The sequence below is a fragment of the Cetorhinus maximus genome, chromosome 3, assembly GCF_964194155.1.
Source record: "Cetorhinus maximus chromosome 3, sCetMax3.hap1.1, whole genome shotgun sequence".
In the NCBI taxonomy this organism is placed as follows: domain Eukaryota; kingdom Metazoa; phylum Chordata; class Chondrichthyes; order Lamniformes; family Cetorhinidae; genus Cetorhinus; species Cetorhinus maximus.
In genome coordinates this window covers 98,128,861-98,142,000 of record NC_135881.1, presented here as the reverse complement: position 1 = coordinate 98,142,000, position 13,140 = coordinate 98,128,861, and the positions used below count along the sequence as shown (strand labels likewise).

General features: G+C 43.6%; 1 protein-coding gene across 3 annotated transcripts in view; it reads left to right on the top strand.

Moving 5' to 3' along the window:
- Window positions 1-13,140, top strand: part of calcr (calcitonin receptor) — a 418,788-nt gene that overhangs the window by 218,389 nt on the left and 187,259 nt on the right. For all 3 annotated transcript variants that reach the window (XM_078538749.1, XM_078538748.1, XM_078538750.1), the window contains 2 exons: window positions 4,414-4,526; window positions 5,525-5,616. In XM_078538749.1, the coding sequence (XP_078394875.1) occupies window positions 4,414-4,526; window positions 5,525-5,616 (205 nt within the window). The remainder of the gene's footprint in view (window positions 1-4,413; window positions 4,527-5,524; window positions 5,617-13,140) is intronic.

Sequence of the window (13,140 nt, the reverse complement as noted above, 5' to 3'; positions counted from 1 at the left end):
AACCTGCCTGTGTGTGCTAGTTCTGGTGTGCTAGTTCTGGTGTGCTAGTTCTGGTGTGCTAGCTTTGGTATGCTAGTTCTGGTGTGCTAGTTCTGTTGTGCTAGTTCTGGCTTGCTGGTGTGTGCTGTGAAGGTCACATTTGAGGAACATCAACTCAGCATCCCTGCAGCTTTCAGGTAAAAAAAAGTCTCTGTCTGTTGCTGGAGGCAAGCCATAGTCAAAAAGGACAATTCCTTTAGCTTACCTGCAGACTAAGTGCCTGCAAACCAACTGCTCAACTGCCAAAGTCAGCTCTACCGGAATCATCCAACTTCATGGCTACAACGTTTCACCATCTACTCCTCATGAACAAGCCAAAGACTGATTTTTATATATTTTTTAACTTTTATTTTTGGACTCAATTTCTCATTTCTAACCTGTGTATGTGTGTGTGTGTTTTTTTTTCTCGGCTTTTTAGTAACTAATAAACTTCCTCTTTCTTTGACTCAAGAAAGCCTGGTTAAATTGGCTCCTTCTAAAACATAAATACATTTGGACTGGGAAAAGGTATCCACAAAGAAAGGGACCCTTTTTAAATTAACCTTGTTGCGACCAACCGAGGGGGTTGAATAAGGAAGGGGAGCCAGTTCATCCGTCCTCACCTGGGCGCATAAGAATTTGGGGTATCTCATCCAGGATCATAACAAATTGGGGGACCTCAGCCGAGAACCAGTCATAACAATATAAACAGAAGGATGTAAGCAGTTTTGGTTCAGGTCTGAAATATTTTGAGTTAGACACTGAAGAGTGAAGACAGAGTGTTGAGTTGTGAGCACACAAATGTAGCTGCTGAATTTAGTTTGTAAATAAACAGCAAGTGTTTATTCCAACAATGATCTCCTGATGTTCTCTGTCCCTGTACTCACTCGGTTACCCTGAATAAAATGTGCAACCTGGATCCTTTAGCCCATTCAATGAATAGAAGCCCTTGCGGTTGACATAGTTGATCTCTTGTTGCGATGGAGGTCTGAGCACCACGTGAGTGCAGTCAATTGCATCCTACACCTGTGGTAAACCCTAGATTTATGCAAATCCAATTGCTCTTGCATCCTGGCTCTCTTGGTCCCGGGCAAAATGCAGAAAAGTTGTGTGCCCTTGCGAAGATGGCATCCATGACTTCATGGATGCATTTGTGGGTGGAGGCTTGTGATATCCCACAGAGGTCACCTGTGGAGCTCCGAAAGGAGACACTGACATAAAAATTGAGCGCCGCGGTCACTTTCCCATCCACTGGCAGTGGATGCCCTCCATGTCCCCGTGACACCAAATCCTGCAGTAACTGGCAGATGTGATAGACCAGTTCCCGAGACAGACATGCGCAGTTTTCAGTGACACTGGTTGTCAGTCATCTGCAGGAATGAAGGCAGCGTCTATAGACCCTGGGTCTACCTAGGTGCAGACCAATGACAGCTCGCTGTGGCTTTTCAGCAGCATGTGCAGGAGTCCCAGTCACCCCTTCTTCCTGAGGATACAGCTAGACATCTCTGTCACTCTCTTCTCCATCGTCTCCTCTCTCTGTATATCACCAGGCATACAACTAGTTTACCGGGCTCTGTGCTCTAGATGTGCTCCTCCTGCAGGATGACAGAGAGAGAGATGCATGGGTTAGCATGGGTGTACTAAGAACCTGTCTTGGTTAAGTCTGAAGGCCCCTTAACAAATCCCAGAGAATGCTGACCACCAATTGAATGGCTGGTGTTTAGAGCACTGCTTGGCTGCCTGAAACCCCAATCATTTCCACCCCACTCCACCTGACTGAATGGCAGCAGCTTTGCCCACTGGACTGCAAGCTGTGCTCTCAGCTCAGGCGCAGGCATTCTCCTAACCTGCACTGCATGGCTGCACTGTTTGCTTGAACCAAGAGGGAGACTGGTCCAAACTGGGATGATGACATTGCAAGGGGCTGTGAGCACCTACACCATTGACTGCTCCACGGCCAGCTTTAGCAAGGAGTTTGCACAACGTGCCTAGTTGTCCAGCTGTTCTGCAGTCCACTAAAGTGCTCATTAGTTTACATGAGGCCCGCCATCGATGGGCTGAGCAGATGATCAAAACTGGTTTCACAACATCATGAATCCGATTTCTGGGCCTTCTCGCCATATTGTCCGCTCACGCCGCCAAGCACACTAAACACCAGCGGTATAGACAATTCTGCCCCAAGTGATGAATCTTCCATTTTCTGCTAAGTTCCTGACTTGAGTTTTGGGGGTGTAAGTCAAATGGGGGTAGGAGGAAAGCTGAGTTAGGAAGTTCAGCTTAAGGTAAAGGTAACTATGTTCATTGTACTTTTAATCTCTTTAACATAAATGATTACTTAAGAGAGTATGTAGTTATTAGTATTTATGTTCTTTTATTTTGTGTAGTAGAATGATTTTGTTTTAAATTGTGAACCTTGTGGCTTCATTCTTTTACTAAATACCTGGGTTTTAAGATTCTTAAAATTGTTACTGGTCTCTACTGAGATCATAACAGCTGCTAGAAATGCATCCTAAACAATTACCACTACTAGATCAGCCTTGTTACTCCTCAAGTCCACTCACCCATCACTCCTGTGCTTCCTGATCTACTCTGGCTCCCAGTCTCCCAATGCCTCAAACTCAAACTTCTTAATCTTGTGTTCAAATCCTTGCATGGCCTCGCTTCTCACTATCTCCATAAAGCTCTCCATCCTTACAGCAATCTGAGAATCTCTGACCTATTGTGCATTCCCCATTCACTTTACCCACTATTTGCAGTTATGGCTATAGCTGTCTTAATCCCACACTTTGGAGTTTTCTTCCTAAACCTCCTTGCCTCTCCACCTCCATGTCCTCCTTTAAGACCCTCCTTAAAATCCACTTCTTTAACCAATCTGTTGGACACCCTTCCTTTGACTTCTTTAACTTGATTTTGACTATTGTCTGACTACACTCTTGTGAAGTATCCCTGAACTGTTTTCTATGTTAAACATATTAAATAAATACAAATTGTTGTTGAAGATTTGCTGATGCAACCAAAAAGACCCTTCTTTCTCCAGTCTGCAATTTCCAGTGTTCATAATTATAGTGATTGGAGGGAGCTTTCCTGATAGTGAGCTGGATTCTACTATATATCACTAACTTTTTCTTGAATGAATGCATAATTCAAATAGTAATGGAGAACATTGACTCATGATCTAAACTACAGCAGAAAGCTGGTCTTGCGTAATAATCCAATTAGATCTTCATGGCTGAGTACATAAGTAATTCATACTTGCTGAAAGAATCTATTATATATATGTTAACTAGGCCAGTGAAGTTAGCTGGTCTGCTGTGCATGATGTTACAGCTAATCCTCTTGGCTCCCTTTTCTACTGCTGCAGAGTTGCCGATAAAGTTGTGTCAGTATCTATTATTTTATCTATCAAGGCAAATTGGATCTGAATTGCTTTGAAAATACAGATAATTTAATTCCTGATTATTTATTTGCAAATATTAAGGTGGAAAATTTAAAAAAACTGACATCAATAAAACCCATTCTTTTGCTGATACCCTAAGGAGCACATTGTCCCATTGCCCAGCATCCACCATTCCATTTTATAAAGTCAGATGTCCTTTGATTTCTTGATGCTATAAATGCTGCCACTTTCCCATGGTGAATTAATGGTGGTGAATTAGCCGAGCTCTCTTTTCTGCCATATTTTTCTTCTTTCTGTTGAAACTACCCTTCAATCTCAGGAGGAATGTTTTATCAAAAGAGGACAGCATGCTGTGTCAGTAGTAAAAGGTAGTTAAAAGAAGGGCTGGCCCAATTATGTACCATTCTTGTGGAGGCAGAGTGCACAGCTAATTAGCACTTTGCATGTGTCTTTGATAGAGAAGATGATGCTGTCAATGCAGCAATAAAGGAAGAAGCGATAGGAATAATTGCTGGGATAATAACAATGATAAAAAGGAAGCATTGAAAAGTTTGGTAGTCCTCCAAATAGAGAAGTCATCCAGTCCAGATGGGATGATTCCTAAATTACTGAGAAAAGTAAGAGTGGAAACTCTGGCCGCAGACCTCTAATTTTCATTAGATTTTGGGAGGGGTGGGTGAGGCAGTGCTTGTGGTGGTGGTAGGTACCAGAGAACTAGAGAGAGCAAAGGTTACATCTCTATTTTAAAAAGTGCAGAGGGGTAAACCTGTCAACTGCAGGCCAGTCAGCCTAACATCAGTGGTGGGGAAATGTTTAGCATCAAGTTCCCAACTTGTTGTCATAGTTACAATGCTAAATTCAAATAATTGGATAATTCAATTTTCTTTCTATACGAACAACTTTGGATTATCAGGAGTAAACTCTGTGGTCTAGTTGTGTTTGTTTCTGTTTGTTTGTAAAATGGAACAATTGCTGAAATAGACTTATCTTCTTTCTAGAAAAAGCTACAAAATACTGTGATGAGACTGGGAACTGGTTCAAGCATCCGGAAACCAATCGAACTTGGTCCAACTATACATTTTGTAATAAATTCACAGATTATAAAATAAAGGTAGGTCTCACCCACCTTTAACTCAGCCTCCAAGGTCAGAATTTAATGCCCTCCTCTCACCCCCCCAGAGAAGAGTTTGGAGGTAGGGTGGGCGTTGGGGGTGGGGGGGTATGGTAGCACTGTGTGATCGGGTGGAAACCTCGCTGCATTCCCACCTTTCCTGATTAAGTCTGGGGTGGCTTTCCTGTCTGGAGGCCAACTGAGGTACTTAAGTGGTCCTGGACCACATTTGCCCAGAATAATGAAATCAACAACAGAGAGATATTAGCAGACATAGTACACTTCAGAAGCACTGTGCCAGTTTAGTGTCTGAGTGGGGCGAAATGAAGGGGAGGAGGGCAAAATTGGTCCTGATAATGTATCCTTTGTTTATTTTGAAATGGTGGTCGCTTACCTTTTGGCAAAATTCTGCTCAGCAAGTTTCTTCTGGTTTCTCTTTTTCCATGTCTTTAATACTTTGGCCCCATGTGATTGAGGAAATAATGTAAATCAGCCCCATTATCATCTCAAATACTTAGTTGGCATCCCTCTATCCATTAGAACCTACAGCTTTTGTTTGCTTCCTTTAAAAGAAAGCTGTGGTATAAAGGTATGTCTCCTTTCATTATTAAAATTGAAGCAAAGCTGGCTCTTTAACAAAGTTCAAATATAACCTCAAGAGTAAAGTAGGTTAACTTGAACAAATGCTCATATGTGATGAATACCACAAAGAACATTTAAACATGTTATAGTACTTTGTGAACAAACATTTTGACCCAGTCACTTACATAATATTAAATGTAGATAAGGATTCTAGGAAATATCAATGTTTTTGAAAATTATCACACTAATGCAACTTTTTATAATTGTTTCGATTGCATATTTGTAAACTTCAAATTTTCAATGAAATTCAGGAATAATACCCGGAGAATGAATAATAGATACTTCTTAAAAAGATGTTGGTTCTGCAGTTGCATGGCTTTTCCAATGTAAGTAATGTTATCTTTTGCTCTTACCAGATGGCACGCATCCTTTACTATATGGCTGTTGTGGGTCACACACTGTCAATTATATCACTATTGATTTCCCTGGCTATTTTCTTCTATTTCAAGTAAGTAGATCAACTTTCAGCTCTTCTTTTCTAATCCAAACATGAAGAAGTGTATAACTAATCTGTGCTGATTTACTTTAAATGAAAGGTAAAATTTATAAATTAGTTATGGCCCATACATGGGTATATAGCCAATACACACAAACACTTTGAGGGCTGAGGCTCCCCAGAAATTGGGTTTCATTTCAATCATGTGGGTGAGCGACCTAGCTGCAAGCTACGTCCATTCCTGGACAACCTGAGTAGAGCATTCTAGCTCCTGCTGCACTCAAGACAGATCAATTTCCCAGAGAGTTTCTAAAACTGGCATTAGGCTCCTCATTAGTATATGCAAAGGTGTTACAGCCTGTTTTAAGCTGTTGCCCCATCCACCTGAAAAATGGCCCAACTCCATACCAGGATAGATGTCCTTCAGGTGTCCTTAGGACCCAGAATGTTGGTCCCAAAAATTGGCCCTTAATGCGATGTTCTGTACCCATAAAATCAATGGTTTCAAATAATCACTTGGTAATACAGAACTTGAGCATTGCTGAAAAAATAGACATGCTGTCAAAGCTTTTCAACTTGCACTCATCTGGACAGACACAAGAATGTCAAATTTCAAGGAAACAACAATTTATACTACATGAGAAAAGCGGTACTGATTGGTTGGCAAGTCAGCTCTGATTGGTTGAAATGTTACCATGACGAATGCACCAGGGAGCTATTATCCCCCATGCTTTTGTTTATTCAAAAAAGGTGCAATTTATGCATATTCCTTTTGCCTGGAGAGGATAGGCCCCTACATATGAATATATGTAGCTTCTAGCAAGCGTAAGTGAGCTACATTGCGAGCCAAACTGATAACCTTAAATGGGTTGTTAGTGTTCTTCTTATGGTTGTTCAGCAAATTCTGTCCAATCATGGAATCACATCTAGCATTAGACATATTGTTCTGAGTTTTGCAAGCACGGGTTGGTTGAGTATGGTCAGTACTCTTCCCATTGTGCATATCTGAAGGGACGTGCTGTTTGATATGTTCTACTAGCCGTTGGCATATACCTGGTATTGCACCTGCACTGAAACTCATATAAAAGTACTGGACCCTGTATACAGGAAGTTCGGGACCAGACGTGTGCCAGATTTGGGGATTTTACGTATTTTGGTTCCTAGACCTAGCATGTACTTATAAAACATTTAAAAATGGCAAATAAAGAATAAAGGGATTTATTTAAATTGCTACTCAGGGCACCAGTTTCTGTGCCCTTCCAGATTTTGGGATGCCGGATAAGGGGTCGGGTACCTGTACCACATTACTAATTTTTGTGTTAGGCAGAACATCTTTTTGGCTTGATGGCAGCATCCTGTTAATGGAACACACTACTTATGTTGCCACTGCATAGTAGCAGTGTGAAACAGCTGGCTTCACCTGTTGCTCAAATTTTTTGAGATAGATTACCATGGAAGGGTAAAGTAAGGTAGACTGGGCACTTTTCAGATCCAACAGTAGCAGCCGTTGGCCCATTTATGAGTATGCACAATACATAGCAAACAATGATCTGGTTGGGCTAGCCATCATCACACCGAATAGCTTTGATATGTCTTATTTAGGTGTCAAGCCTGCATGGTGAGCAAATGGTTCGGGCCTGATTTACGAGATTGCCAATGAGGCCAATCTTGTATTGAGTTGATCCGTAGGAATCCCAATTGGAGTAGTAGAGAACTGTTTAGCGGATTTCTCAATTAGCGCATTGAGGAAAGGGGGGAGCTTGTTAGACTTCTTAATTGGCCAGCCAGCGTGAAATTGCGGTCGGGGCCCGATCGCCGCTGGCGGTCTGTTTCCCGGCTGCTCCTGCTGACACCCGCCGAGCCCACCCGCGACCAGAAAATCCTGGCCCATGTGTGTATTAATAGTCTAATATGACTTAAACTCATCATCTAACTCAAGTCGTGGATAGGCATTTGTCAGATCTAACTGAAAAAATCAGGTCTCTTCACAGCACTGTGAACAATCCCTCCATGTTTGGGAAAGTATTGAGTGGATTACCTTATAATCCCCACTTCAGATCAAATGCAGCCTATGGCATGGCATAGATTGAACAAATTGATTGTGGGATTACTAATTTACATTGTGCCCTACACTGCGCTTGGTTGGAGGTATGCAAATTGCCTTCATTTTTCAATTTGATCAGTTTGTGCTACTACAGTGCCTCAATAGATGACTGCACCATAACCAAGACCTGCTTGAAACATGCCTACAACATAAACTCACTGGCGAGAATGGTGACGCTTTCACCCTTTGCCAGTCAGCTGTTCCTGCCATATTGAGGCCCCACAACAAACCAGAGGTTGGATATTTGGTGACAAGGAGCATGGTCTACATTTGGCTCATTAATTCCACACCTTACTCAACCACAGGACAACGAGAGCCATACTGTCACCAGGAATGTCATGGATTAAACTATCGTCCCTCGGAAACACCGGCTCTCTGCCGGGATTGCTTTGGGGCTGGGGGGGGTGGTGGTGGGGGGTCAGTGGGGGGTGGATGCAGCCCTGCAGTACTCGCCGGAGTGTGTCTCCAAATTTGTGATAGCCTGATGTGTTCTCCACAACCAGGCTTTCATGAGGGCGCAGCCCTTCCCACCAAATCTTCGATGAGCACCTCAGGAGGAGAAAGAAGAGGAGGAAAGGAGGGGGTTTTTAGGGTCCCGTCACTCTGGATAGGCTTGCCACGAACATTTAATCAGTCTATGGTTCCTGAAAAATTTAATTCCCATAACATAGTTACCCCACATTTCCCAAATTTCCCTCTGTCTGCTACAGGCCATCACAGCATTTTCTCAGCAGCAATGCTGAAATAAAAGACACCAAAAAAACTCTCATAACAACTTCACCCAATAACTGTCTAATAATATATACAAGATGAGGTGAGGGTGACTGCCCTTGGCATCAAGGCAGCATTTGACCGAGTGTGGCATCAAGGAGCCCTAACAAAACTGGAGTCAATGTGGATCAGGGGGAAAACTCTCTGCTGATTGGAGTCACATCTAGCACAAAGGAAGATGGTTATGGTTGTTGGAGGTCAGTCATCTCAGTTCCAGGACATCATTGCAGGAGTACTTAAGGTAGTGTTCTTGGCCCAACTATTTTCAGCTGCTTCATCAATGACCTTACTTCCATCACCAGGTCAGAAGTGAGGATGTTCGCTGATGATTGCACAATGTTCAGCACCATTCACAACTCCTCAGATACTGAAGCAATCCATGTCCAAATGCAGGAAGATCTGAACAATATCCAGGCTTGGGCTGACAAGTGGCAAGTAACATTCGCACCACACAAGTGTCAGGCAATGACCATCTCCAACAAGAGAGAATCCAACTATCGCCCCTTGATGTTCAATGGCATTACCATCACTGAATCCCCCACTATCAATATCCTGGGGGTTACCATTGAGCAGAAACTGAACTGGACTAGCCAGAGAAATACTGTGGCTAAAAGAGCAGGTCAGAGGCTAGGAATTGTGTGATGAGTAACTCAGCTCCTGACTCCCCAAAGCCTGTCCACCATCTACAATGCACAAGTCAGGAGTGTGATGGAATACTCCCCACTTGCCTGGATGAGTGCAGCTCCCACAACATTCAACAAGCTTGACACCATCCAGGACAAAGCACCCCGCTTGATTGGCACCACATCCACAAACATTCACTCCCTCCACCGCTGACACAAAGTAGCAGCAGTATGTACCATCTACAAGATGCACTGCAGGAATTCACGAAGGTTCCTTTGACAGCACCTTCCAATCCCATGATCACTACCATCTAGAGGGACAAGGGAAGCAGATAGATGGGAACACCACCACCTGGAAGTTCCCCTCCAAGTCATTCACCATCCTGGCTTGGAAATATATCGCTGTTCCTTCACTGTCGCTGGGTCAAATCCTGGAACCCCCTTCCTAACAGCACTGAGGGTGTACCTACACCACATGGACTGCAGCGGTTCAAGAAGGCATATCACCACCAGCTTCTCAAGGGCAACTAGGGATGGGCAATTAATGCTGACCCAGCCAGTGAAGCCCACTTCCCGTGAATGAATTTTTAAAAAATCATCCTTGTGCATTCTCTTAGTTTCTGTCTTGTGGGTCCTTTTCCTGGCCTAACACTCCTAAGCAGTTCTACCCAGTAATTATACATGGCTGGTGGAAGGTTTCTGATTTTCATTGCAGAAGCTTGCAGGATGACCTGGAGCAGCTCTGGGCCTTGAGGGCCTGACTTTGGATTGCATGGAGAGGGAAGAGTGTCAGTGAGTGTGTTCCAATGCATTTGGGTGATATGTCCGTCATAGCTGAATAGCTGGCAGTATGTGGAAGGGGGTGTGAGGCTGACAGCATTGTTAAGAATGTGAGGATGAGGTAGAGTATTTGAATGTTAGGCATGAGTACTAATTGTTGATGGGTGAGTGTTGGGTCTGCAGTGCTTTGAGCAGCAGTGAGATGTCAGTGGTACAGTGGCTAGGATATGGCATTTAAAGATGCATTCACTGACCTGGGCTACCCTTGTGAGGTCACTGAAGATTTTCCAGCACTGTAGCCAAGTCCTTGGGACCAGATCCCTTGAATTGACTTCCAAGGCCACCCACTCCCAATTCTTTTGCAGCATATGCCTTCTGGGCCTCCTGGTCTCCTGAGGAAACATGACCTCTCTCTTTTTGACCTTCTGGACTAAGGCCTCCAGGGCTGCATCAGAGAAACTGGGAGCTCTCTCTCTGGCCTGCTGCTCCATTGATGATATTATTCTTTCCCTGAAAGACATTTGCAAACAGACTGCTACAGCCTCAATGCACCTTCACTTTAAGAGGCATAGACTGTCTTTAAAAGTAAGGAGATCATGTTGAACTTGTATAAGACACTAGTTAGGCCTCACGTGGTGTACTGCGTCCAGTTTTGGGCACCATACTTGAGGAAGGATGTGAAGGTATTGGAGAGAATAGAGAAGAGATTCACAATAATGATTTCTGGGATGAAGAACTGTAGCTATAAGGATAGATTGGAGAGGTTGGCACTGTTTTCCAAGGAGAAAAGAAGGCTGAGAGGAGACTTGATAGAGGTATTCAAGATCCTGAGGGGTATGGACAGGGTAAATAGAGAGAAAATGTTCCTGTTCATGAGAACATCAAGAACTAGAGGACACAGATTCAAAATAATTGGCAAAAGGAGAAAATGTGATGTAAAATTTTCACCCAGAGGGTGGTTGGAGTCTAGAACAAACTTCCTTAAAGGGTGGTGGAGGCAGTTTCGATCGAGGTATTCAAAAGGGAATTGAATTGCTTCCTGAAAACAGAGAATGTGCAAGGTTATGAGGTAAGGCAGGGGAGTGGGACTAGATGGACAGCTCTTTCAGAGAGCCATTGCAGACTCGTTGGGTTGAATGCTCATTCTGCACTGTTAAGATATTGTGATACTGTGAAGAAGTGCAGGCTAGCTGTAACTTGTGTCAACCATGCACGCACCTAGGCCCCCTGCTGAGTTGCAGCCAGTCAGTAGCATTTTCAGCACTGGGCCGCATGCTACAATCATGATGATGAGCAGGTTTACAGTCTGCCTCAACGTGACTGGGTGCAGGACACTGGTGTGCCGCGTATCTGATGCCTACTAACGGGACTTATCCAATCTTTAGCCCGAAGTGTAATCAGGCATTTTACACAAAAGCGGAGATAAAAAATTTCATAACTTCTTAACATAATGATCTGGACCTTTTTTTACATGTCTTAGTATAAATTATTTAATTAACTTGGTTTGGCACAAATATGCCATTGAATTATTTCTATAGGCTGAGACTTTAGTCCACAGCAATGCCAAGTTATATATCCACGGCAGGTCTGGCAGAATCTGTGGAGCAAGAAACAGAGTTAACGTTTTGAGTCTGTATGACTCCAGAGCTAAAGAATAGTAGAAATGTGATGGATTTTACACTGTTTAAGAGGGGTTGGAGCAGGTGGAACAAAATAGAAGGTCAGGGATAGGTGGGAGATAAAGAGAAAATTGACAAAGATATCATGGACACAGGTCAAAGGGAATGTTAGTGGTAATGTTAAAGACTAATGGAGATGTTGATATTGACATAAATGTAGGATAGAAGAATGTGTTAATAGCAGGACAAGGGTCAGCACTCTGTGAAAGCAAAACATAAATACAAGTGACAGGTGTACTTGTGTGTGTTGGCTGGTGGGGTGGGGGTGGTGGGGTGTTGGGGGAAAGGGATAGAAAAATAAATTTTAAAAATAAATAAATAAATATGTTAAAATTGGATAAAAATGGAGGATTCAGTTCACAGTCTGAAGTTGTTGAACTCAATATTAAGTCCAGAAGGTTGCAAAGTGTCAAATCCAAAGATGATGTGCTATTCCTCCACTTTGTGTTTGGCTTCCCTGAAACATTGCAGCAGGCCGAGGACAGACATGTGGGAATGAGGGCAGGATGGTGTGTTGAAATAGTAAGCGACAGGAGGATCTGGGTTATGCTTGCGAACTGAGCGAAGGTGTTCTGTAAAGCAGTCACCCAGTCTTTGTTTAGCCTCCCCGATGTAGAGGAGACTGCATTGGGAGCAGTAAATACAGTAGACCAAATCGAAGGAGGTGCAAGTGAAGTGCTGCTTCACCTGACAGGAGTGTTTCAGGCCTTGGACAGTGAGGAGGGAGGAGGTAAAGGGGCAGAGGAAGATCTCCAGAGGAGTTGAGGTCAGACCTTCACTCCACACTTCCAATCTCATAGACTCCCAACCCCACACAGCCCGCTTCTAACTCTTTCCGAAAATCACAAACAGGACTCTCCTGGTAGACCCATTATGTCAGCCTGTTCCTGCCCCATGGAAATCATTTCTTCTTATCTTGACTGCATTCTCTCTCCCCTTGTCCAGTCTCTTTCCACCTACATTTGTGATTCCTCTGACGCCCTACATCATATCAACAATTTCCAGTTCCCTGGCCCCAACCGCCTCCTCTTCACCATGGACGTCCAGTCCCTCTACACCTCCATCCCTCACCAGGATGGTCTGAGGGTTCTCTGCTTCTTCCTTGAACAGAGGCCCGAACAATCCCCATCTACCAGCATTCTCCTCCACCTGGCTGAACTTGTTTTCTCACGGATAAATTTTTCCTTTAACTTGTCTCACTTCCTCCAAATAAAAAATGTGGCTATGGGTACCCGCATGTCTTTTTGTGGGGTATGAGGAACATCCCTTGTTCCAGTCCTACTCAGGGCTCCTCCCACAATTATTTTTTCAGTACATCGATGCTGCCTCATGCTCTCGTTTGGACCTGGAAAATTTTAGTGATTTTGCTTCCAATTTCTACCCATCTCTCACCTTCACATGATCCATCCCCGACACTTCCCTTCCCTTCCTCGACCTCTCTGTCTCCATTCTGGTGATAGACTGTCCACCAATATTCATTACAAGCCCACCTACTGCCACAGCTACCTCGACTACAGCTCCTCACACCCTGCTTTCTGTAAGGACTCCATCCCATTCTCCCAGTTCCTCCACCTCCATC